The sequence below is a fragment of the Aspergillus sclerotioniger genome (assembly GCF_003184525.1).
Source record: "Aspergillus sclerotioniger CBS 115572 chromosome Unknown BO94scaffold_25, whole genome shotgun sequence".
Lineage (NCBI taxonomy): Eukaryota > Fungi > Ascomycota > Eurotiomycetes > Eurotiales > Aspergillaceae > Aspergillus > Aspergillus sclerotioniger.
The window spans coordinates 242767-268875 of record NW_020291015.1 but is presented as its reverse complement, the minus strand read 5'-3'; the positions used below and the strand labels follow the sequence as shown (position 1 = coordinate 268875).

At 53.3% G+C, this 26109-nt stretch overlaps 6 protein-coding genes across 6 annotated transcripts; 3 read left to right on the top strand and 3 right to left on the bottom strand.

Moving 5' to 3' along the window:
* Positions 1-1603: 1603 nt before the first annotated feature.
* Positions 1604-3898, top strand: BO94DRAFT_603917 (Zn(II)2Cys6 transcription factor; the record flags this gene model as incomplete). The annotated part of the gene is made up of 8 exons (XM_025616450.1): positions 1604-1652; positions 1736-1930; positions 1985-2295; positions 2356-2623; positions 2683-3141; positions 3198-3304; positions 3358-3457; positions 3536-3898. The coding sequence occupies 8 exons, from the start codon at positions 1604-1606 to the stop codon at positions 3670-3672; spliced, it is 1626 nt and encodes a 541-aa protein (XP_025464596.1). The 3' UTR covers positions 3673-3898.
* Positions 3899-4461: 563 nt separating this feature from the next.
* Positions 4462-7397, bottom strand: BO94DRAFT_472401 (putative C6 transcription factor (War1); the record flags this gene model as incomplete). The annotated part of the gene is made up of 4 exons (XM_025608429.1): positions 4462-4965; positions 5071-5609; positions 5662-5945; positions 6004-7397. The coding sequence occupies 4 exons, from the start codon at positions 7395-7397 to the stop codon at positions 4462-4464; spliced, it is 2721 nt and encodes a 906-aa protein (XP_025464595.1).
* An 827-nt stretch (positions 7398-8224) lies between these two features.
* BO94DRAFT_185551 (phosphatidylinositol-3-phosphate-binding ubiquitin-protein ligase) lies at positions 8225-10567 on the bottom strand. The gene is made up of 3 exons (XM_025606005.1): positions 10330-10567; positions 9206-10184; positions 8225-9135 (listed from the first exon to the last, which is right to left on the bottom strand). The coding sequence occupies exons 2-3, from the start codon at positions 10166-10168 to the stop codon at positions 8488-8490; spliced, it is 1611 nt and encodes a 536-aa protein (XP_025464594.1). The 5' UTR covers positions 10169-10184; positions 10330-10567; the 3' UTR covers positions 8225-8487.
* A 562-nt stretch (positions 10568-11129) lies between these two features.
* On the bottom strand, positions 11130-15260 carry BO94DRAFT_185576 (uncharacterized protein). The gene is made up of 2 exons (XM_025606007.1): positions 14482-15260; positions 11130-14405 (listed from the first exon to the last, which is right to left on the bottom strand). The coding sequence occupies exons 1-2, from the start codon at positions 15081-15083 to the stop codon at positions 11531-11533; spliced, it is 3477 nt and encodes a 1158-aa protein (XP_025464593.1). The 5' UTR covers positions 15084-15260; the 3' UTR covers positions 11130-11530.
* A 5387-nt stretch (positions 15261-20647) lies between these two features.
* Positions 20648-24599, top strand: BO94DRAFT_185373 (uncharacterized protein). The gene is made up of 5 exons (XM_025606004.1): positions 20648-23547; positions 23595-23792; positions 23855-23906; positions 23968-24314; positions 24375-24599. The coding sequence occupies exons 1-5, from the start codon at positions 20802-20804 to the stop codon at positions 24446-24448; spliced, it is 3417 nt and encodes a 1138-aa protein (XP_025464592.1). The 5' UTR covers positions 20648-20801; the 3' UTR covers positions 24449-24599.
* Positions 24600-24750: 151 nt separating this feature from the next.
* BO94DRAFT_472595 (cystathionine gamma-synthase) lies at positions 24751-26014 on the top strand (the record flags this gene model as incomplete). Its single annotated transcript, XM_025608441.1, has 2 exons — positions 24751-24912; positions 24977-26014. The coding sequence occupies 2 exons, from the start codon at positions 24751-24753 to the stop codon at positions 26012-26014; spliced, it is 1200 nt and encodes a 399-aa protein (XP_025464591.1).
* Between the last annotated feature and the right edge of the window lie 95 nt (positions 26015-26109).

Below are 26109 nucleotides of genomic sequence, written 5' to 3'. Positions count from 1 at the left end.
GGTGCTCGCGGGATAGCCACAACACGAAAATACACTAGGAACGAGATTCTACCGCGGGCTCAACTATTCCGTCGAATGCATGCCTTATTAAGAGGTCTCTGCTGCTAGATCATACATCATTACAACGAACCGCTGCAATGGCTTTACACAAGCAGACTGCATGTTCAATGGGTTGAAGAGCCACTGAGCGCATCTCAGGCCGAGTGATGAGCTGTCGCTGGCTTTCCCCGTCTAGTAATCCTGTCCTGAAAAAACTCCGGCCTTCCTGATTGGCAGTTGCCGATATACCACAACCTTTTCAAGCGGAGAACAGCGTTCACGGACCTGCCGGAGGCTGGGGCTGCGGGAGACCTTTCTTGGTGATGTGAAAAACAAAACCATTCGCTGGAAAACAGGGGGGTGCCACCCAGAATTTGCATGCTACAAAGACAGGTTCGACCAGGGGCTTCATGTTCTTCCTCAGTGATGCTGGCGGTCATAATCTAGACCCGTCGGCTGGCAGGGGTGCATGGAAGCAGCAGTGAGCCTCTGTCGAATGGACATTAAAGGACAATGTCGATGTATTCAAGACGTTAACTAACAACCAGCAGGCAGGCTAGTATGATCGATTCTCAGGCCTCGGTGGCTGACTTGTTTTGGCTTGAACCCACAGGCACGATGCACGGCTGACACACCAAAGTCGGTCACGCTGAGGGCTCCTCCAAGTTTCAGCAGGTCACTTGTAGCAGAATGTTGGATGAAACTACAGCTAATGGAAAGGTGCAATTAAAAGTGCCGAATTGCTTCTCGCTAGGCTAGCTTGAACCGAAACGTTCCGGCGCTGGTGGGCTTCCCATTTAGCTCGTGAGGATTTTCTGCTTCGGGCAGTGATCAGAGGCGGGCGTGTCAATCGCCATGCGCTTGTCGGGGAGGAAGTAGCGACAATTCGAGAAGGCTTCATTTCCCGAACCCTGGCTAAACCCCCCCCCCCCAATATTGTATCAAGGAAATAACACGGGCGCGCGGTGGCGGGTGCGGATGAGGGCCGTTTGGTGGTTGTGACCGAATATGCTTTGGGTCCGGTTTGGGCCCCTGAAGGCTGAAACCTGGAGCGACTTTGAACCTGGGCTCTGGTGTTCACGCTAAGGAAGAGATCGACTCGGAGCCGGACTCTTTCTGTATAGGGTTCCTTTTCCCTTTTCCTCGCTCCTCCAATCCTTATTTGCTTGGGGTCCAAGGCCATCACGCCGGCTCCCCACTCCGCATGAACCATCCTCCTTTGGGCATTGATGATTTCACCGTTGTCCATTGTTCTGCCCATCATAATCACCCTCCCCCAGGCGGTCGCTTCTTAGCTGCAGTGCTGTGGTCGGCGCGCGTTCTGGCTGCTCCCCTTCTTCCTCTTCTTTTTCTTCCTCTTTATCATCGTGCATCAATGGCTGCATCCTGCCGTTGATGTCTTCGCCCCTCCATGGCTGCTATTACGACTGCCTGCCGAGGACCGACCTGAGAACATCGTGATGAGGGGATGGTAAGTGGCAGTCTTCTTGCGCTTCTCGCCCAGTCTCTTGTCATGCCACCTGGGCGGCATACAGCATGCTGCCGCAGATTCTCGACCAAGCTAATGCAACCGTTTATTTCTAGTCTCACCTGCCGTCAACGCCATCTCAAATGTAACGTGTCTTCCCTCCGACGACCATCCGCCGAACGGAAGGTAGCGGTTCTCTGGACCAGAGCCTCTAATAGTGGAATCTAGGTGACAAGACTGGGTCCTCGTGCTTGCGATGCCAGCGATCGGGGCGACAGTGTATCCCGGCACCTACGAAGACAGAAGTGGTCACATTTCGACACGGTCAGAACCCGTCACTGCGGCCAAGGGGCCCTCCCCGTTACGGCGAGAGCGATCTCGCATTTCCCACCGATCAGGTATGGGTCGGGATGCCTGCTCATGGTTTGTCCTCTGCTATTGAAAGCCTGGGACATCGCACTAATGACTGCGTTACAGTTTCCTTCGAAGACGAAACAGACCGTACAGCCGCCGACTATCACGTCATTCCAGTAAACGCCTCCGCAGTTTCCAGGAAGCCCGCATCCAAACGTCGGTCCTTGGCCTCCATGGCAGCGTCGACATCGTCGCATGCCCTGCATCCTGTGCTTTCCCCAAATGACGCGACCCCATCCAGATCTTTTCCGGTGCAGCAACTCGACCCTGTCAATCTACCTTTCGCATTCGATGAACTTGGCGACTTACAGAAAGTGAAGAGTTTTAACGAGGCTTTCCTCCTTCGACACTTCCGGAAAACGCTCGGCCCATGGGTGCTTACCCCATCTTCCAATCGTGGTCCGCTTCAGTTGAGGCTAATCGTCAGTTTACAGTTGGATGTTTGCGATCATGAGAGACATTTCTCATTGGATGTGGTTGAACGGGCGCCCGCAAATCCCCTCCTACTATACGCATGCCTAGCCATAGCAGCCCGTCATCTCTCCCACACGAATCATACCATTCCCCCGAATACTGCGGACGAATATCATGAGCGATGCATCGGGATACTCCTCCCTCTTCTGGAAAATAGGGAGGTCGAGATCAGTATTGATATACTTCTTGCCTCGACCGTTATACTGCGCTTCTTTGAGCAGATTTCCTGTACGTGAGGTCGGACAGAAGCTCAACAATCTGATATAGCCCTCTAACAACGTCAGCAGCTCATAGCCCATCGAATGACCTTCAGCGGCATCTCCTAGCCGGTTCGGTCTATATCAGCTCTCAACTCGAATGCGCCACTTCAGGTGGGCTTGCGGAAGCTTCGTTCTGGGTTTTTGTGATGCAAGATATCCAGTTCGCATTGGCCTATCAGAAACCCCTGCGATTGACGCTGAGCCCGTTTGGAGAAAGGCTGTATCACTTGTGGGAACACACATCGACCCAAACAGATCGAGATTGGACGCATAGGGCCATTTGGCTTCTAGCAGAAACGATCAACCACTGCTACGGCGTCAACCAATCACTGCATATCGAGGTAATCAGTTTGGTAGCCCTGAAACAAAGGATTCACGCCTGGGATATAGGAAAGCCAGACAGCTTTCGACCGTTGCATTACTCGGTCGCAGACCCAAGAATTGGGAGACCATTTCCCGTGGTTTGGTTCACCAAGTCACTACATGGTATGTGATAGACTCTTCATGTTTTGGTCCGCTCGGTTATTAAGGAATTCTCTCAGCTACTGCAGTACAGCATATTTGCATGGCCAAGGCTCTGATCCAGCAGCAAGAACTCAGGGCCTTTTACTCGGCTCCTAGTCCACGGCAAGGCATCCAGATGATCGAGGTTGGTTATCATCAATTATACGTTGTTGAGTAGAACTGATTCGGGCTACTTAGGGAAGCCTGATGCGGAGTCTAGGCATCCTCTTTGGAATCGCTCTGTCAGTTGACGATGATATATCTCTGCGCATCATGGCATGCCACGCACTGTGTGCTTGTACGCCATCCTTTCTCCCCAGTCATGGCACACACAATTAACTTGGAGACCCACTAACTGATCGATTGGCTTACTTAGGTGGCTCATGGATCCGTGACCCTCTAGCGCAAACATGCCTGCTAGACCTTCTGCGAAGAACCGAGGCTGAGAATGGCTGGCCATGGACATTTATGGTTCAAAAACTGAGCCACAATTGGCGTCTGGCGGTAAGATAGGTGGAGGGATTGAGTTCGTCGAAATTATTCAGTAGGGTCCACTCGGCCATGCCTCGATATTGTTGGGATGATTTGCAGTTGCTCCAATGATTCCCATTTCTGCGCAGCTGCCTCCCGCAAGGCTTGACCGCCGTTTCCTACTCAATAATCCGGTGGCTCGCTACGAATTTTGATCTGCGGGTGGAGAATGGCTGTCCGCAGGCCGGATCCAGCCCGTGCCAGCCTGCCAGCGACCCAGTGTAGCCCGGCGCGCTGATCCGCGACGGCCGTTGCTTCCTCGCTTAAAACCTCGGCTGAATGAACTCGGGTCCATTTGCACTTTTTATCTTCATTTTTTGTGGATCAGAGCAGAGACTTTTGGCTGTGTCTGGTTCGCTAGTTCGCTACGGTGTACTGGGTCTGAGTGGGGCACTGTGTCTTCACTCGAACTTTACCTACCTACTACAACAATATTAATGTTGAACTTCTGAGCCTCTAAAGCGGATCTTGGGTGCCAATGATCCCATTGCCAACCTGACCTTCACCCTATCGAAAACACATCCTTTCGATTTGAGAGCTGATTCGGAAAGTACGCACACCAGAACAAGGTCTGAACCTTGAACCGGACATATATCAATGTACCTAAAAGAAGTGTCCTTCAAGATCCAGCATCCCTGTTCATATATACCCATCACTTGACCGGAGTAATACACAACAATAAAAATATTGGACCGAAGAGTAGGGATATCATCAACATATAACCAAAAGCGGGTATTCAAAGCACCCACAGCCTATAACCCCGTACATACATCAATAGAACCCCATTCCCCCATCCGTCTGAAAGGGGAAATTCAAGAACCCATCTCCCAACATATTCCCCAACGCAACCAAATTCTCCGGATCAAATCCCATCTGCACCCCCAACTCCGGAACAAAGAATCCCTGAATCGGCCCCCCAGGCATAACCACCCCATTCCCACTCGGGTCAGTATACCCCTGCACATCTTGGTACCCCGAGTTGAACGTAGGGTAGAACTGGCGCGGTGGAGGTGGATACTGAGCCCAGGGTTCGGTGGAGGAGTCGGTGGTGCTGGCTGTTGCGGGACCAGGACTGGGGCCGAGGGAGTGAGAGACGAGGTCCGCTGAAGTTGTAGCAGGTGCTTGACTGAGGGGGTCCGTGTAGCTAGTTCCAGGGGTGTAGGGGACTGGTCTAGTAGTTGAGAATGGGCCCCCGGTCGCCGAGCGGTTTTGAGGATCGCCCATGGCGACTTCGCTGAGAAGGTGGAGGGGCGTTTGACTGGTTTTGGGCGGTTGCTGGTCAGGTCGGTTAGTTGGGGAGCTCTGATTCTATTCAGGGTGGCAAATGTAGGTTCGTGAGAATGAATGAATAGAAGGTCTACATGGAATTTCTGGACTAACCTGGTTTCTGTCATCGTCATCGGGAATCTCCTTTGGACACTTGTAGAGGGACAGTGCTTCCTTGAGAACTGGGCCTTGATCTTTACGTTTCATGAACCAATTCCGGAGCAAGGTGAGGACGACGCTGAACTTGGCAGGGGTTCGGCCGCCAGGAAATTCGCCTGCCTTGGTGTAATGACGGATTACTTTGTCCAGATAGTACTCTGTTTTCAGGCTGCTTATTTCTATGACCTGGCCCAGGCGGGTGTCTGGGCTGGAGACAATGGAGTAGATCTTGATGAGGGCGACGACGGCGAAGGAGGTTCGGGCGAGGGCGACAGTGGGTGCCAAGACCAGATCCTTGGGGTCGATAGAGCAGAGAGTATCAAGGGCATCGTGAATGGAGGTGAGGCAGGCACTTAGGGCGTTTATGTGAGCTGGGATGGTAGGGCTTGTGAGGTCGTCATTTGCCGTTTTGGGATCATCCTTGTTGAATTCGACGTGCATTGCATTCTCATGAAGGAAGAGATTGATAATACACTCGCATTGCTTCATGATGGCTATGGATCTGTCAGCATGTGCTAGGGCGAAGACTGCAGGGAAAGGTCGTACGAGAATAGTGCTCCGGCAAAGTTTCCCGTCTCCATTGCTCTAGTTGCCTCTCAAGAACTTTAAGCGTATGGAGAAATTTCTGGTCTGAGAATGACATGACCGAGGGGGCTTCATCGCTAGTGAATTGAACGGATATTTCTTCGATTATTTGCGCCAGCTTCGCCCACTGGATCATGGCCTTGTCGGACGGTAAGGCGTCGGGAGACTTTTCGAGTATCTCCACACACTCGTCCATGTACGGGAGCCATCGCACGAGATTCACGCGCCTCAAAGAGATAGCAACCCTATAGACAGTATTAACAATAAGCCCGACACATAGATCGTGGGCATTGGAGCACAGACTGTACGGCAAGGAAGTAACACGCGAGCCAGGTCCTTCTCGCCTCCGGCGAATCCAGGTCTAATACTACGGACGATTTCTTCGAGATGAGTTCCTTGACCAAAGCGAAAGGCCTGGACTTGGGAATTGCCTTTCGATAAAGACCTAGATCCATGGCTATCGAGACGGCTATGTGCGACAACTGATAGAATTTTACCTCCTCAAAGTTGTCTGGCGGCGAGTACCAATTGCAGCAAACCAGGATCGCCTGAACCAGGTCAAGAGACTTTTCACCTTTCACAATGACTCGTTCTGCGAGCACCTTGTAAAAGTCATTTAGAAGAGATAATTGGACCTGGGGTTGAATGGTGCCAATCCCAGACGCAATGACCGCATGAAACAGCACCGGTTTCTTCTGCCGCACCTCATGCATTGTTGTTCCTGGGGGGAACACCACCAAAGGAATCTGGTTGGCCATCTGATCCGTAAATTTGGTAAATGCCTCCTGAGCCAAGGTAGCGCTCACAAGGCCTCTATCAATGATATCCCCACCCCCCTCGCCAGCTTCATCCTTTGATTGAGGATCCGGTCCGTATCCCATGGCGCGCCATTGTCTGATAGCCTTGTTATACAGCACTTGTTCTTCGCTAGGGCTCGAATGGCGGGAACACACCGGTGCGGCAACCTCTTTAGCGTCTCCACTGTGTCGCCGTTTGGTCCCCGTCGAGCAATTTGGGGAACCTAGAGGCACAGGTCCGTTGGAGGGAGCATGCGTTGTCGATGACAGCCAGCGCCTTCCCACGGGCTCCTCGCGCGGTGGGTCGAGCGGCGCAGGCGGCGGAAGAGATTCATGGCCCTGGGAAGCCTGCAGGCTGGCGGTCAAGGCATCAATCTTTCTCTCCAGTTCTGCGACGCGGCTGTCCGTCTTCTTCTGGCGCTTGCGTGTCGGGAGAGTCACGATACAGTTTCTGCCAGCTTTCGCGCACCGTTTACACGTTCCATTGGGGTGGGTGAGGTCCGGCTCGCACCGGACTTTAAGTTGTCGACAAGCTTCACAGGCGCGCGGACGTCTCAGCTCTGCATAGGGGTCATTTGGGTCGACGGAGTCAAGTCGGGAAGTGGTGCCGAGAGCAGACCCAGGATCAGGCCCGCTGCAGTATATAGATTGCGTCGACTGGGACTGCGCGGCGCTGCCGAAGTAGCTGGGCCCACTCGAGGACGAGACGGCGGATCGCAACTGGTCAGCCGGGGAGAAGGGGGAAGGAGGTTCAGGGTAGTCGCTGGTTGTGGGAGCGGAAGGGCCGGCAGTGGTCTCGGGATGTCTGGAGGCGGGGGATGGAATATATGAGCGACCGGCTGCTGTGCCGTTGGCAGGACCGGTGTCACTGCCAGCACGCAGACGCGGATCGATCTCCATCGGTTGCGGGGACTGGGTATGGGCATGTCAGCCTGGGCCTGCTTGACGGGCGGTGGTCGCCATGGCCAGCGACAACGACTGGCAAATTTCTCGATCGCTTGGCAGGTTTAACCCAGAATGGATAGCAGCAGTCGAAATGAATGTGAAGCTTACCCTAGTGGTAGGAAAATGAGGGGCGAAAGAAAGGGAGCAGAGCTCGATGGAGGCTGGGCTGCAGTTCACGAAGATCGGAGAACCGGACGGTCGGTGGCCGACACCCGACGTGGAGGCCTCAGGCGGGTTGGTCGTCGGCTTAAAAAGGGGATTTCAGAGGGGCAACGGAAGGAAGGACTCCGTTCACAGGCCCGTAAGACATCTAGTCCGGATCACTGGCGATGAAAAGCAAGACGAAAAAATGAAACCTAAGAGAAGGAGGAAGAAGAAGAAGAAGGGAAGGGAAATGCGGAGGCCGCGAGACTGAGAGGTGAGCGAAGGAGCCTCAAGTGGAGGGGCGGCCGACCTTTCTCTCGTTCGTTCTTTCCTTGACTGGCAGCTCCGCCCAATCTGCGGCCCATCATTCATCATTTCATTCCATCAAACATCAGGAGTACACGACACAATGTATACTTGACTACAACAACGATCTCCTCCATGATTCCCTAGCAAGTATGTATAGTATACGTATGTACTTGGACCACCAATTTTCCCAGACTTCCAACCCTTCCCCCCGCAGCTTACGTGTGCACCATTCTCATCACATCTCCCTTTCGGGTTTAAGTAAATAGACTCATTAAATCCAATTGCGGGTGGTATTTGTACCCGCTCTAGTTAAATGACATGAATCCACTCGAGCACCGAATCACTGCAGACACATGGAGGGGTGGGAAGGGGGGAACAAGAATGAGTACAAAACACCAACGTAGACCCATGACTCCCTAACAAGAAACAAAGACTCCGGGCTGTAGATCAGCCGCCAAGTCAGAAACAACAAGCCAGGACTCCGGCTCATAGAAACATAACTCTCAGACAGAACATTCGTCATGTAAATCGCTACGGGAGATCGAAAACAAACCAGCGCGAAACCAGCCGCGACAACAACACATCAGCTCAGTCAGGATACCTTATGCACCGGGCACTCCTTCTTGCGTTCAAACCACTCCACGATGCAGCGCTTGTGGAATTTGCACAAGCACTCGAGCCGCACCAGGGACTGACCAACCTCATATTCTTCCATGCAGATGGTACACTCCTGCAGCCCGCCATCTTGTCCAATGCAGTCCTTTTCTGTGGCCTTGAACACGACGAGGCGAACAGGAAGGTGCGCTTGTGCCACAGGGCTGCCGATCGGGGGTGATAAGCGTCCCTGCCGACCATGACTCTCAATACAATCGCGAATATGTGCCTCCCGGGCATCCTCGCTCCCGTTCTCCCCCAACGCCGGGAGTGCCTGGTCACAAATCGGACAAAGATCGCGCTCCTCGACATGGCTCCGATTCCACTGCGATATCCGCAGGGCTGGGGGCCGGGCGGTCGACGACGACACAGGCAACGAGCTGGCACTTCCGGCAGCTGGATAAAGTGGTCGAGCAGATGCACCATCACCCATAGCCGCAGGAGGAATGCGGGAACTCGACAGCGAACCGTAATCCATAGGCCGCTCTTGGAGCCGTGGAGTAAACGCGCTTCCAAACCCGCCAAATGTCAGGAAATCGCTCGAGCCCACTGTCCGTCGACCCTGTCGGGAAGGGAAAGTACCTGGCTGCAGCGGATCAACTGGTGGTTAGTGGTGAAGAGCATTACCACTGCTTGGGGGGACTTAGGGAACTCACAAGCACGGCACTGTACGGATGTTGGGTAGCGGAAGATGACGACGTTGAATGATAAGACCGGCGCCGAGATTGACTGGATGGAACGGCATAGGCCCCCTGCACTACGCCCGTGCCCGATTCGGCTTCCCCACGGGTTCGAACAGTCGCAAACCCACGGGGCGGTTCTGGGTTCGGATCCGGAACGCATGGGTTACAAAGCCGCACCTCCTCCCCGCCGCCCAGGGCCGGGTTGAGAGCTGTAGGAGAATGGACGGTATCATCTCCTCCCATACCGAGGGCCGGAGCGGTCCTTGGAGGGATCAGAGAGGATGACGCATGGGACCGGCTGGGATCGCGCACGATGAACTGGCGTGGGATGGTAATCCGGTGTGGTGAACATGACGCACACACAACTCGGCCACACTTACGGCAGTGATGTTTTCTGTACCAAAAGCTGAAATTCGATCCACAGATGGGACATTTCGTCACCTCCACATCAGGTTGCCAGTGCGGCCGTATATACTCCACGTAATTGTTTTCCGCGCGCGACCACGATCCACGCCGATGGCCATTCGGGCCCTGCGGGCGAGATTCCAATGGTGAGGGTGTTAAACCGACCGGGGTTGCATAGGAGGAACCTGGGAGGGCCGAATCCTGTCGCGTGTGGAACGAAAGTTGGGAAATCGACCTGCTGGCATCCATCTCTGCTCTACTACTCGGGCCGGCTTCGGTCAACGGGTCGGGAGCTGCACGCCTCGACCACGCATCGCCCTCCAGATTGACTATCCGCCGTTTACGATCCGACCCGCTGAGAGTGGATCGCCGTCTCTCGGTGCGTCTATCTAGTGCAGGGCCAGCCTCACTGAACCGTAAATTTTCCGAGCTCGCATGAGGTCGGATATTAGCAGGAGGCGGTGGGGCGGCGAAGGCGGCGGAGGCTGAGGCAGCGGAACTGGACGAGGCTGAACTCGACGTGGACGACATGAACCTAGGGAAGGGGACAAGCGGAGGGAAGGTCGAGGTGGATGCTGATTGTCTGCCGGTCGCTGCAGAGGAGACTAATCTCCGCCGTTTGGACGACGGACCGTCATTGACCGGGTGGCGCGATGAGGCCAGGATGGGAGGGGGAAGCGGAACTGGCAGGCGGACGTGGAGAGACGATTTAAAAAGGCGGGTGAATGCGAGGATGTAAAAAGAGGAAATTCACTGAAGGAGAAGGAGGAGCAGGAGGGAGGGGGAGGAAAGTAAGTGAAGTGACAGTGAAGTCAGGCTTATCCCAGCCAGGGAGGCCGAGGAAACGAGAATCGCCCGTCCGGACTTTTGGGCGTCGAAGGCAAATGAGGGTCGGCCAGGGGGGAAACAGGTCTCGTGACTCCGGATCCAGAAGGAGAACACGCGCCCCAGGACTGGACAGCTCGAGGCCCTCCCGGCTGACTGACTGCAAGTCTGTAACGGATCGAAAATGGGGAAGGGACCGGCGAAGAGGCGTGAGAAGTGATCACCAACGCGGTGCTGCTGGCCCAAGGTCGGTCGATGCTCGATAGCCACCCGAGGGTTCGCCGCGGGGCAAAATGGCGGTCCGGGAATCTCTTCTCTCGCGCCAGCCACGAGCCCCCGACCGATGACCTCGACGGCCCATGACTAGTCTCTCTCTCTCTCTCTCTCTCTCCCGCTCGCTCTTTGGCTCGTTTCTTGGTCGGATTCCGACTCGGAGATCTTGGGGCCAGCGTGCATACCGAGTCCTGATCGGGTGGATCTGGCACCCCGTCACTCACAGTCAGCCAGACCACCCAGCTCGGTGTAAACTTCCTTCCACGACGCCCTGGAGGAAGATCATCTTCCCATAATACCAATACCTGTGGTACGGTGGACTATCTAGGACTGGTTTGCCATCCCTAGGGATAGAGGGGTAACTTTGAACCGGCAGGATTGGTATTTCAGCATATTGTCGCACACTCCTGGCCTCCAAGGCCCACCCATTATAGTTAAATAGAACTATTGCCTAATATTCCATACATGAAAAGAAACCGCCAACCTATACAAAATGCGACGCTGGGATTGCGAAGAAAAAAAGAATAATAATAATAAACGGCCGGTCCCGACCCGGGCTGGGCGGATACGGTGACCTCGGCCACAATGCATGAGCAAGGAGATTGGGACAGGAGAGCTGGATAGGAGACAAAGATAAATATAAGAAGAGAGAAAACGGAAAATTGAGACACGCTGGCCAGCAGAATGCTGCAGGATCCGATTGCATATGTAACGGAAATCCAACCCATATATCACAAACTCCTGCACAAAATTGTTTTTGAGGATGACACAGATAGGAAAAGAAATTCGTCATCTTCAGCGTGCCTCCCCGGCATGGTGCACCTCGTCCACCAGCTCGGCGGCGCTGCCCGCAAACGACGGCTCATCCGGGCTGGCTTCGTGGATATTATCCTGAGTGCGGAACTGCGCAACGTAGCCCATGCTGGACGGACGCTCAACCCGGGCACTTCCATCATTGACCCGACGGCTGGACGTCGTGGAAGCAGACGTCGAGGCAATGGAGAAATTGCGATCTCGAGAAGGTGAGCTGGTGGCACTGAATGGGAGCCGACTGGTGACCGAAGCTGAGGGGTGAAGCTGATTAGAAGGATGAACCGATGGTTCTTGCCTATGACTGAGCTCAGCTGATTCCCCAATAGCCGTCTCCGTTACCGCCGAGAGGGACTTTTGCGCCAAATCCTGCTCTTCCGGAGCCAAGGATCCTATAGAGCCCTGTCGTCCGGTACCTTGTCGAGCAGAAGAGGGCGACTGGGAGCTATGCTGGAAGCCCACACGACTCGGGAGCTCGATATCGCCGCCTGTTTCTACCTTTGGCAGAACAATCTGCGCCTCCGTAGGTCTCTCGTTACCCTCCCCATCTGAATCGTGGTATTGGGCATCTGATTCCGAGCCCTCATGAGTCTCCCCTGCAGTGCCCTGGTCGTCCAGTTCGTCTCTGTAGGGCTCAGGGTCATCATGGAAGTCTTCACCTTCAGGAAAAAGACCAGGCGGTGGCGCTCTGCTACTGCGCACAACTTCGAAGCCTTTCCCTTTCTCCTTGGTCTTTCCCCTGAAAAGGCTGCGGAAAAACCCTGTGGCAGAAGATACGGGGCCCGTGGGATCAGCCGGGCCCGTCTTCAACTTGCGAGTGCCCGACTGAGATAATGGCGGTCCTCGTACTCGGTAGTAGAAGTCGACTTCACGGACTGCATAATCCTTCCTTGACTGCCGGGGGTCGTCAAGATCGAGGTCATCTTTGGGTGCGGGGATATACGCGGGAATAGGCGTGCCTCTGCCAGAGATCGAGGGTCCTTCGATGATATCATCATCTGTCTCCCCATAACTTGCTGACCTTTGCGTGTGCCGTGATGCCCTACCCTTCTCCCCAGCAGTTCCCATATCTACGACCTTCTTGCGGGGCCTAGGAGGTCGGTAGTAAGGGTCATGTGGATGCATAGGAAAGACGGGGCCGCTCTTGGGAGAGTTGCTTCCCGGAGTTTGATACCCTGCAGCAGCAAATCCTCCTGGTGTCGAGGGCGTGAAAAACCCGCTGCTGTTCGCTCGACTATGCGTTCCTCCGTGCGCACTCCCCGAGTCGAAAATCGCGCTAGCTCGCCCTTCACTTGCACCGGCTCGGTTCAAAAGCATGGCTGAGCTTCCCGAAAGACTCCGAGGTCTGGATCCATCAAACTGCGAGGATAACCGATCATCTGTGTGTGCTAGCATCGCAGCTTCGGAGCCCATGCTTTGACGAGTGGCGACACTTTGTCTGGGCACGCGCCGTGACAGCTGTCGCATACCGAAAACCTTAACAAGGCCACCTCGAGTAACCCCCCCATCGTAGCCTCCCGCACCAGCGAGTCGCGCAATGACCTCGATAAGGGTTTGCAAAGCGTTCAGAAAGAAGCCAAAAACCATGACCAGCGCATGCAAGAAAAGGATGGTATAGCCGATCCAACCTCGAGCGGCTTGGGAGATGCTCAAGGAAGGGACAAAAACGACGCTGAGCAAGATAGTTAGGAATCGAACGATGGAGAAACATGCATGGTAGAGGTTCATCGAGGTTGGCGATGGGAATGGTTTGAAGGCGATTAGTGTTAGAATCGACACTACCTCGCAAATGGCGAGCAGCACGATTTGGGCAATGCCGGATGGCTGCAGCGCCCCAATCGCAATCCCACGAACGAAAGTTAGGAAGATTGGAACCAAAGCGAAGGCGGCTGCATCATCACAAAAAGTGTTATAGAGCGGGCCGTAGAGGAGCACGGTCGAAAGGTCATCGAAGAGGTAGGACTTGGGACGAGTAGTTGCAATCAGCCGGACTGTCCAGAGAGAAAAGGCTACCAAGATCACCATGACCACAACTGCTAGGGCAACAGAGTATGCGGGGGATTCGCCAGCAATAACCAGCTGGAAAAATGATATCGAGACAAGCGGTAGAAGTAGATAATTGAAGACGATCCGGATGATGTTCCCGACTGTAAAGGGCATGTTTTTGGAACGAAGGTCCTCTTCCGGATTATTGGCGATCGTACGATGGAGCAACCGCAGCCCAAAAGCTACCTGGATCAGTAGCGTGATCGCTACCACAATGACAAGTAGCCAAACCATCATTCCTGGCCAGATATCACGCGCTGCAGGCATGCCGACATACCGATCCAACCTGTCCAATCCGTACGTAGCATTGACGGTATAAACGCCATCTTTCACGGGCATTTGCTCCCTTCCAGGGTCCAAGAAACTCTGGTTGAACATGAGTACGGACCAAGCAACTTGGCTAAGCACAGGCTGGTAAAAACCAGGATAGTTAAGCGTTAGGGAGCCGGTTAGCACTGCAAACTGAATGTACTGTAGGCAGTCTCCAAAACCAGGAGTCACAAGTCGCAGAACATCCTCATCACGACCGTAGTTGCTAGTCCAATGGAAAGGATCAGTGGTGCCCCAGGGGCTATAGATCGCCGCCGTCACAGTAGCGATTCCTACCAGAAGAAGGATCACGAGGGGAACATAGGATAACGTGTTCCTCAGCGATATTCCAAGGTCCGGGGTAATGTCCACAGAGATACAACCGAGCTCCGTAGCCGCTTTGTCGCCAGATTTAATCACAAGTCTCGATGACAATGTCGAGAAGCGGTACGAAGATAGCATATCATGCGCAAGAGAGAAGGCGCGCAAAGCAGACAGGTCCGACCTATAACAATGGCATATGTCTTGTTAGTCACTGCATGATTGGGAGGGGAAAGCGTCAACGGAAAGAAATGGCTCACGAGTTGACGTAGAAGACGGGACCTAGAGGACAAGCCCCCTGAAAGACCGAGTCACAGAATGCCGACGCTTCATGATAGGGAGAAAAACTGAGAACGTCGATGAAAGGCAGAAGGGTTGAGCGCTTATCATTAGCTATGTCCACGTCCACAATCTTTCCTACGGTATCGTTCGGGTTCGACCACTGGGGATCATCCGGGGCTGGATAGGACTCCCCATTAGCAGTTCCTGAGACGTTACCATAAACCGATATGTTTAGAGGATGAAGAGAGTTCTCTAGATCGAAAACGACGGACACATCAAACGGGACGAACTGCAGCTGTAGTGGGTTTGATTCGATTACGGCGGCATCCAAGCAGTTCTCAAAATTCAACAAGGCAGCGTAGGTCGGAGGTATCCACGATATCAACAGCACTATGAACATCAACCCAGCACTGCCAATCCACGGTCGACCTTTGCGCCGCCATCGTCGTCGTGCCTGTTGTTGCCCTGAGCGACTATAAGGAGCATCCTGCCCGACTCCTAAGCCTGGAGTGCCGCATCGTTGGGCGATGATCTCCGGTCCTGAGTCACGGTGCCATCTCGCGTCGCGACGTACAGACATTTCGGCCGTAGGGTGCGATCGGGATGACCTCCTCGGGGAGGTCAGTCCCCTCGTAATTAATTCAATCCACGTTGTTCAAGCGGTATCGAAGGATGCAGATGATGCCAGGACCTTAGGTACCAGATAAGGCTTCAAGTATGCGACCCTCCGCGGTCAGATGCAACGAGCGACCGAACAGCAGGCGGGATGAACGGAGCGAGTCGCGAGGGAAAGGAAAAGCTGGGTGGGACGAATGACAAAGAGGCGTGTGAGAGGGCTATTCGAGAACAGGAGTGGATTACTCCTCGATCTCCCCCAAGTTGGCGATATAGGGGATGCGCACCATCACTTCGGGGGTCGGCGGGGAGGGGATGGTCAGGTCGGAAGGTGAGGAAGTAAACACGGGAAGTCGGCGGTGGTGGAGAGAAAACGAGTGGAAGACCGATACGACGATAGGCCGTTTAGACTTCGGACTGGCAAAGCACCTCGCTGGGAGTCAGTGACAAGGGTAAAAGGAAGAAGGAAGAAAAAAAAAAGGTTGGCATGATTGGTATGCGAGGCCCCCCAGTTCGGGCTGAGCGAAGGCCCATCGATCCATCCACCAGCAGCCGGGCTTGCTGACTGCGCCGCCATGTTTGTTCGCTTTGCTCCCACACCCCCGGGGAGCCACTGATTGGGGCGGTGTGTGGTCGGTGGATGAGGTGGTGGGCGGTGGCTTCTAAACTTGGAAACCGCTAACCTGAGGAACCAAGTCCACCGGGTTACTGTTACCACACAGAACCTGATCTGCCTGGCCGGCCGTATCAACCGGAACTACTGAGGCTCATGCTGGACAATAATGTCTCACTCCATGCCACGATTATTACCTGATGGTTATTATTACCATTTGTGAATCGGCCGCCTTTTTGTCGCTTACTTGACAAAAGGTTCAAATCCGGAATTCGATCGGGGGGGGCTGAAATCGGTTCCGTCCATGGTCCATCATTGTGTAACCTGCCAGCCCCAGCTTCATGGAGCTGGGAAGGTCGGGAAGAAGCTCATCCCTTACCGTCATACCGTGGGTTTCAATCGAAAAACACGACCCTCTGGTCGCTCCCCTCCCACAACAAAATGAATATGGCGATAACGACCATTGTACAACCGCATCCTCCTGCTGGTTTAGGCTGCATGAAACTTAAAATAATGCCTAGGTCTCAGTGAGACTTTCTAGGCCTTTCTACGTGGGTGGCCGGAAGGCCAAGAAAACTGAGTGTGAGACAGAACAATGTAGCCCTATACATAATGACAGGTGTGGATCCTGGCGTTTTGATTCAGCCATGTCCCAGCCTGGTGCATAACGTGGCTAGATGCACCATCTTCTAATGTAGGCAAGCCTGTAAAATGGTCTCTAACTAAGGATCATACTGTACGGAGTGATCGTTAGGAATATACATTCTAGGGATGGTGGGTGGGCTCTGATCCGACCGAAGAGTACCATCGGGAACGAAAGATAGCTTGGGGTAAACAAGCTCGAACACGAACCTACCTAGTACCTTAGCTGTCGCGAATCGCGATAGTCAGGATGAGTCTACCAAGAAGTTTCCTCCCAGCTCCCAACGGGTGGCTATGATTCTCAAATACAATGTAAGCTATTGAGGGCTGATCCCTACGATCGGTCCTTGCATCTCCGGGAGGCTTTGCCACTGGAGGATCGATTTCCCTGTTCTTCTATGTACTTACGAGACTTTTGTATTCGTTTCTTTTTCTCCTTTCTGAAATATCTTGTGGCCTTTTCTTCCCAGCTTATTAAGGGGCGAAAGATATCATACATGGTAGAAAAGAAAACGCAGTTGCCTAATTGCGGTAAATTGCGTCCTATGGAGTACAGCCAGCACGTTCGCGAAAGCTTAGCATTGTTACTGGAAGCACTAACATCCTCGTATGATCGCGTTAGAACTGAAACAGCTTTGGATCACTTACTACAGGCAACCTTCGAGGCATTCAAGGTGAATCTTATCCAGCTACCTGGATGGATCGAAAAGGGGCGTTGGTATGTGGGGGGGCAGTATCCCACTACTGAAAATAATTTCCGCTCCCTTTTGGAGAAATATTTGAGAGAATATCAGGAGGTTAGTGAGGAGTGAGGAGGGGATATATATGTACTCGTTATACCCTTGGCAATAACTCTGGATGGGATGAGCACAAAGAGGGAAGCTCCAGAACTTCAATCCCCGTGCACTCATCATTTCCAGTCAGCGGTACGGAGTACCAATGGCTATAAAGTCTCGACTCTTCAGATACTTCGTAGTATCTGGCAAGACCGCAGTCGAAGACCTTAGCCAGCTACCTTATCATGGTACAGATAAGTAGACGACTCAAACAAATGTCACGTTCTCGCCGATTGGCGGATAGGTAGATCTTCTAAAGTTCTAGTTCCCTGGCAGGTTATGCTGTACGACCATTCGCCATGCGCGGCTACGTAGGTACGTGCATGAGAGGTGTTGGTCGGCATCGATGAAAGCGGAAAGCCGAGGACCTCAAGACTTAGCCTGATTTATACTCTACTATATCCATCAGTGAGGATGACATTTCAGGCACCAGACAGTTGCCGAGAGCCTTGCGATTTGCCCGGTGGCACCTGTATGTCAACCATACAGAAGCAGCCCGCATGCAAAGAGGAAAGACCCAGAAGGAAGGGGGGCCATTTTGTCGACCCATTTAGTGTACTCATAAAATCCAGGTTCAAATTCCATGGTCACTGATTATATTGTTATATTTCCCGGAGCTTCCCACGCACTTCATATAGCCGCTTAGAGGTGAATACTCGAAGATAAGTTGTGTTGATAAATTGATAGAATAATTGACAATGCAATTCCCTACACAGGCACTATTAAGTGTAGGTACCACCAGTACGTACTTTCGTTATGAAAAGACTCGCGTATGTCGATACTGTTATCATACCCGTTGTTTCTTTAGTAGCTGCGGAGTCAACAACAGCAACATTTCTGTGCCAAGAGGTCGTCACTGGGGCTGAAAATAGTCGCGCCAGTCTTTCATGCTGTGAGATATTATATACGATGATTAGTGAATACTGGGCTCGTTGCTGTTCTGAGCACCTAATAATCCTGCGACGAAGCTTATTCGTTGACTCCATATGAGCGGCACAAAATTGCTCGAATAATTGGCCCTTCATTATTATTGATCTTCCTAGTAGTACTAGGGACTGGAGATAGCGGGACGATTACTCCGTTTGGAACGTAGGAAACGCTTGACCGGGGATGAGATCATTATTATAGCCCCCTCGGATTCTCTAGGCAGTACGGAGGACTTCGTACCAGATACTTCTCCATACTCGTGACTCTGTTCATTGTTGTCTGAAAAAAGAATGGGGTAGGTATGATCTCTCTGGGTGGCATTTGTATGTCGCTTGACAGGGGACATATTTGCGGTACGGTGCACTCTGACAAGAGCATACTGATGATTATATGTACGGCATCTGAATTTCTTGGCAATCCTGCATGTTCGGTGAGCTGATTATATACTTGTAGTGGTCCTATGGGCTAGTACCGCCCCTGCTATCTATCTCGATGCAGGTCACACGAACAGGGTAAATTACCATGTAAGTAGGGTATGAACTATCGGAAGAAGGGCCTCTCTTGGTTGCAGCCTGGCTGTTTAGATAGATAGATACTGTGTGACTAGCCCCCAACAAACCATTGACGGCTTCTATCTAGCGCTTTAGCTTCGCCTCCGTCAGATGCAAGGCAAGAAGCCCAGCCCGAACGGATGCCGGAACCAACTTAACTACAGGCCCTATTATCTATCTAGTACCTAGTAGTAGGTAGGTACAGCAGGTCAGCAGCGCCGTTGTTTCTCCTGGCGTCCGGCTCTTTCCCAAAATCCCATGCGGACCAAGCGTGCAAGGTTCGCCGGGGGCTCGTCAGCGGCCCACCGAGCAATCAGCAGCCTCACCCGAAGAGGGATAGGGTGGCGCGGGGCCTATCCCGAGCCGGTCTAGGGCCGTTTCAAACTGAGGGTCGGGGCCAGCCAACGGAACGCACTGGGGGAGTGGGCTCCAATCACGCCTCCCAGGCCAGATTGATCGGTTTCTGTGATAACAGGGGTTGTCTTTCTATTCGCTTTGATTCAACTTCGTCTCACACCAGTTCCACGTCAGGTTCAACTTGCTCTGCTGCGGTGCTATCCGGGATGGGAATCGGGGTAGATAATAATAGTCCTCACCCGCTGCCATGGTCAGACCGTCAGAGACACTCCGACATCCTGGTTAGGATCGAACATTCTCACCTGGAAGCTTGTAAAATAGCCGAGTGGGAGTGGAGAGGCGGTGCGCAGCGATCCAGCGCAAGAATGTTGCCAGTGTTTAGTGTTTACAATTTCCCAAATTCAAAATCTATTAGTATTATTATTGTTATTATTATTATTATCATTATTATTACGGAGGATCCAGTTGTGGCCCCTGCAGCTAAACGATAGATAGCAATTGACCTGCCATGCTCTTCTGCTTTATCCCCCGACCCTCCCCCACGTGATCGACGAAGTTTATGGTTCGTGGCCGGTCTGATTCGCCATTGCATACACATTACAAGTACTAGGTACACAGTAGGGGGGGAGGGACTCGTATGCACCAGAACGGCAATCCTCCATTGTCACCAGTCATCGCCTGACATTCTAGAAATAGCATCCACGAAAGGGCGGGGACCGACCACGTTGGCTGGGATTCCTGATAGCGCGAGGATTGGAGAGGTGGATTGAAGAATCGCAAGCGGTGGAACAGCACGGCGGAGATCCTCCCCTAGCCTGCCTGAGGTACCCGTCCCTCGGTCGGAGAGAGGTTTAATAGCACGGGGTCGTACCATCACTTGTCCCCCATGTTCCTGATTGTTTGTGATCCTTTTCCTTCTCTCCCTCCCCCTTTCCTTCCCTCTTCTTTCGGTTCCTTGCCCGTGGCTGGAGCATTGCTCGCCCTTCCCCCCCACCCCAGATATCGTGTGAGCAGCTGCTGGAACAGCTTTTGTGCCCGTCTCTCTCTTCCTACAATCTCTACCTATAGTTATCGTCTTGAGAAGCTGGGAGCGCCAAACCCGCTCGCGCAGGCGTCTACGGACATCCCACCTTACGTTTTAGTTATTGGGTTAGTTAGCTACTGGCCTATGCCTCTCTACCTGACCCCTTGAAGCTTGCTCAGATCATCCCCCTTTGTTGCAGCTCCGTTTCTAAACGGTCATTTAATTGGTCTTGGTAGATCGCTCGTCTCCGAATCCCCACCAGACAACGACGGCAATCGCGCCGGTCCTCCACCACCAGTGCCAGTACGAGCAACACCAATTTGCCTGGACAATCGCCCTGCACACGTCCGGTCCTGGAGTTTATTATCTGCTGGCTTGTTCTCACACCGCGCTTCTCTATCCACCGCGAAAACAAACAACTCTAGCGAGTCGCTTGCCCGCCGCCACTTGCCTCCCGCTCTATTTCTTCGTTACATTGAGCATCTACCTTGCCTGGAGTACTAGTCACCTGCGACCGGCGGTGTCTAACTACGCTACGTATTTGCCGGAAGAATTGTCTACAATAGCCCCTGTCGATCCTCTACCTGCGCACAAGCACCTACGAGACTAGGCGGGGAATACACACGGACAAGAACCGTATATACTTTGCACGGCCCTATCCTGTATTTCTTGCGATGCTCTATAGCAGGCCGTACCGTATCGGAAAAGTGTACACACCTTGAAATCGGCAGACATGTCTACGTCTACCGATGATCCTTTCGCCTTCATTGCTGGCGAACAGAAACCGGCGCCGGCCAAGAAGCCACATTGGAGGGAGAAGCTGTTCTCAAAGGATAAGCGGCCCAAGGGATCCACTGACCAGCAGATCGAGGCTTTCCTCGGGCCCACCCGCTCGAAATCCGTATCCTACGGAGCAGACCAGATCTCGCCTCCGCGACTGGACGCCGGCCATAGATGGCCGTCTGCCCAAGACGTCCTAAATGCGCCTTCTCTTCGTGATACTCCACCGCCTGCGGACTTCACCAAACCCCCTTTCAAAAGTCGCCGAAAGGGGTTGAAATTGAAAGTGAAGTTTAGCAACCGGATGCCCGACTTGATCGGAGAAGGGGGTGAGGAGACGGATACGCCGACAATGGAAATATCTCTAAGTCGCAAGACCGCGCAAACTCAGGGCCCCGATGAGCTGGATGATCTTGGTGACCGCCAGCCTAAACTTCCCCAACTCCGCCTGGACACATCATTTGGTGACAAAAATGGATCCACACCTCAAGAGAGAGACCAGCAGAAGGGAATGAATGCAGAAGACTGGAAGCCACTGCTGCTACAAAACCCCCAGGACGCTGATTTCCTCATGACGTTGAATCTGGGAGACAAAGGCTCCCGTTTGTCATTCCGTGCATCGCCCGAGTCCCATTCTTTTGCCCAACGTATCCGGGACAAAATGCAAGCCGAGGAGGGGCGTGCTTTACAGCATCGACTGCCGGAACCTCCCTCACCTGCTGAGGACGCCGGGGTCCAAGCCCCCGCGGAAGTTGTTCCCGATAGTCCCAGTTCAACGTATGAGACGCCTCCCCTCTCAGAGACGGAGCCAAGCCCACCAGAGAATTCTTTTCGAGGATCCCCGATTCCTCCTCACATCGATCGCAGTCCAATCGATCGCAGTCCTGAGACCCCCGTCCATCCTTCTATACTTTCACCTGGTGGAAGTACCCAAATCCTTTCCCCTCAATCGCGTCACCCTATCCCCAAGATCGCTGAGCCGGACGGCCCTGCACGTCCATCTAGCAGGGATAATCGTGACACTTCTCGGAGCCCTCAACCCCCCAAAATTTCGTTGCGGTCTATTGCCAATCAGCTAGGCAACACCGCTTTCGCGGATCTGAAAGTGTATATGACACAATTTAGAGGCCTGATTCAAACCTCGGCCGAAGATGCAAAGCCTATAGCAGAGACTTCCCTTTCCGAATGGATGAGAGCTGCGGCATGGTGGTTTTTGCGTGGGAAGAAACAACTGGAAGCTTATGCACGCGCCCGTCCTTCGAGCTCTGGAGCACGTTCACCCCAGCAGAGCTCCACGGGAAGTGCGAAACAAGCTATTATTGATCTTGCTAAAGCTTTGTGGATCAATGAAAATATTGTTGCCCAGCATGATGAGGTGACGCGCTATGGTGCCATGGGTATTGATGCTTTGATTGCAGTAGCCAGCACAACCGGGAATGTACAGTTGGCCGATCTCCTTAGCCTGCATCAGGCCATGATGAATCATCTACGTTCATTGGCCATGTCTATTAAGAGGAACAATATCCTAGTGACAATATCCACGCAGAGGGATTCCGCAATCCCAGTTGACACCAGTGTGTGGGTGCGCTATCCATCCTTCGCTGCAGACGTTTCCGCGGTGCTCTCTGGTGCAGCCACGAGGGCATCTCTAGTGGAAATGCTGGGCAAGGGGCCTTCCTTCGTACAGATGATGCCCCTCGGCGATACCAATCGCTATTTCAGTTACGGAAGCATGTTTGTCCATGTTTATGTCAGCTCAAGTGAAGATGACATTGAGCAATTGACGATGCCTTGCGTATTGTCCATTATCCGCGATCGTGCCGACTGGTACGTATTCGCCGCCATCATCAGCCAGAATGAACTAGTCAATGTCATGATCCAGTCGGACAGGAAGAAAGGCCCTACTTGGGATAGCGTGGATTGGCAAGTCCGATCGCACTCAATCCGGGTCAAGCTGCCCCGCGGTTTCGACTTGGATGTAGTGTTCCAGGAGGACGATTTCAAGAACATCTGGAATATTGTTCAATATACCCGGAAGACCGAAGCTGGCCTTCAGCGTGAGTCGGGTGAAACAATAATTTTCGAAAATACTCTCAAGTCGTTTCAGTACATGGACCCTGGCACGCCCAAGTCCTTCCCACCCGACCCTGTTGAGCGGTGTCGGCTTCGGCTGTTTGAGAAGTCCATGACCATGACTGAGGGCACTGGCAATAGAAGCTTGCATCAAGGCTTTCGACTAGCGGTGCTCACGAGCCCCAAAGTCAAGACTCTCAGCAGTGTGCGTCATGTTCTCGGCTACGGCACACCGATTGTTTTCGGCCTGCTTCGAGGTGAGGACGGGGCACCAGCCCTGCTGCTCAAGGTCAAGGAGGAAGGGAGAACCCGGTCTATGCTCATGTCATTTTACGAGTTGGAAGATCGAACCACCATGCATTCTTTACTTCTGGGAATCCTGCCCCAGGACCGGGAAGTGAAATCCCCTGAAATCCCCATCCGTGCCTACACCATCGAACAACCAGCGGATCGCGCCAACGGGCAGCTCGCCAAGGAACATCTGCAATTCCCTGCTGGTACCGTCTCGGTCATCGACCGGGAGCATTCGCACGTGGATCATGGGTACGGCCCGACGGTGCTATCCGAGCATCTGCGGGCTTTCATCGCAACCGAATGGGGCTCCGTTACGGACCGGATCAACCTCGGTATGTAGATTGGCACGGCCTTGGGGATTGCACTGACAAATCTCTAGGACCCGGTGAGTTGAGACTAGGCCTCGACATCAACAACCGGACGGGACTCAGTCTGTATCGACCTGGCCAGAAAGACCTGACCGTTTCCGTCGCGGAGAATCTAATCCTACCGGAGATGCCTGACAAACTAACCGATTTCTTGCAAACCGCCATGGCGAAACCAATGATCCGACGATTTGACTTTGGGTCCGTACAAGGTAGCTATCCACTGCGGTGATCAATCCTAGCCATCAAGTCCAGTCACTGATTTGTGTCTCAGACCTCCATATATTTGAACGAGCTGTGACGGGATACAAGGTGCTGTTTGACAGGTATGTATTCCTGAACATCATTGCTGTCCGAGGGGATTGAGATCTAACATCTGGGTAATAGCGTGGCTTCCTCCTTTGCCATCTCACGACGTCGGATGGTGGTCCCGATCACCAAGAAATGGGAGTCCAGTCTGGCTCGGATCCAGGTCCTCCGGCGCGAGCGGATTGTGCAACTGGTGGTCTTCTTGAGCGACTTCCATCATGGCAAATGCATGAACTTTGTTCTCAAAGGTACCGACACCCTGGAGAGCTTCGGTAAAGGCGGCAAGTTCGGAGTGCGCATTGTGGATGCCAAATTTGCTCTGCCGAAGACCGAAGATGATCCGGCATCAGACTTTGTGTCTCTGGACACGCCGGAGTATCCAATGGAGCATGACGATATCTCAATCGCCTTTGACTCCGAGGCAGGTATGTTGTCCCGTGGTTCCATTGGCCCCATCGTTGATACTGACTGATGCTTGTTTTTAGACCGGACCAATTTCCATGCGGCTGTGCCGGGTTCTGTCCGCGAGCCGTCGAGAATGAGCTCGCTCCGTCGGTAAAGCTCGCTATGGAACCCGACTGAGTCCGTTTCCCGTTTCCATTTTCTGTCCCCTCATGTCACCATCCAATCATCCAATCATCTCCCCACCCCTCCGTCCCGCCTACATCACGTGTCAGCACCCCCCTTCCTCCTCTTCCCAGTGGAGCTCTTCTCCTCGTGTTCCCCACTCTCTCTCTCTCTCTCTCTCTCTCTACCCCCTCCCTCCCTCATTGAGTCAACTCTTCCCTTGAAGTCGCAAGCCCGCTTGCGTCCGCGGCTTGGTGTTTCCTCATTCCATTTTCCCCCCATCAATTGCACGCCATGGCTCCCGCCAATCGACCTATGGGCCCCTCCACGCGCGCTCTGCATGCCGATGATGCCTTGAATGTGGTCTCAGATGTGGCTCCTCCCATGCATGTTGCTACGACGTTTCGGTACTCTGACAATCCAGACGATCTGGTGCCGGTCGCGGACCTCAGTGGGGTATGTCTCTCGCTTCTCGACGTAGTGCAACCCGAGCCCGGTGCTAACTCTGGTGCAATGCTAGCAGGACCAGGAGAAGACAACGCACATCTACTCTCGACTGACTGCCCCCAATCCTACCCGTTTTGAGGCTATCTTGTCGTCTCTCCTCAATGGAGAAGTCATCAGCTACTCCTCTGGGCTGTCGGCCTTGCATGCGGCGCTGGTCTTGCTTAACCCCCGCCGAATTGCCATTGGAAACGGTTATCACGGATGCCACGGCGTGATTTCTCTGTTCACGCGCCTGACTGGACTTCAGAAGGTAGATCTGGACTGCCCTGTGGAACAGCTGGAGGCTGGCGACGTTATTCATCTGGAAACACCGGTGAACCCCGAGGGAACCGCCTTCAATATCCAAGCGTATGCCGAGAAGGCCCATTCACGAGGCGCATATCTCGTTGTTGATGGCACGTTTGCCCCGCCATTTCTCCAAGACCCTTTCAAATGGGGAGCCGACTTGGTGATGCATTCGGGGACCAAATACTTTGGTGGACATAGTGATGTTCTTTGCGGGGTTCTTGCCACCCGGCGCAAGGACTGGGCGAAACAACTGTCCCAGGACCGGGTCTTCTTGGGCAGCGTGATGGGGAACATGGAAAGCTGGCTAGGCGTTCGCAGCTTGCGGACTCTGGAAATCCGAGTGCAGCGCCAGAGCCAAAACGCGACGAGCCTCGTGTCATGGCTGAATGATGCACTGCATGCGCCCAGCCCCGCTCCGGATAGCGACGAGGCTGTGGTTCAGCGGGCCCTCGAGCGGGTTTTCCATGCGAGCTTACAGAAGGAGGATGAGTCGTGGTTGTTGAAGCAGATGCCTTGTGGGTTCGGCCCGGTCTTCTCAATCACTATGAAGACGGAGGACTTTGCCCGAAAGCTTCCAAGCAAGCTGGCTTTCTTCCAGCATGCCACCAGCCTTGGAGGTGTCGAGACGTTGATCGAGTGGCGGACGATGTCAGACGCAACAGTGGATCGCCGGTTGCTGCGTATCAGTGTTGGATTAGAGAATTGGGAGGATCTCCGCCAGGATCTGGTGACTGCGTTCGGGGAATTAGTCGAGGGTAAATAAGCAACATATTTGATCATGATATTCTTAGATGATGGTTTGAGGTGTACCTTGTAGATACTGATATCTGGCCGCGGCCAAAAACCAACTGGAGAGTT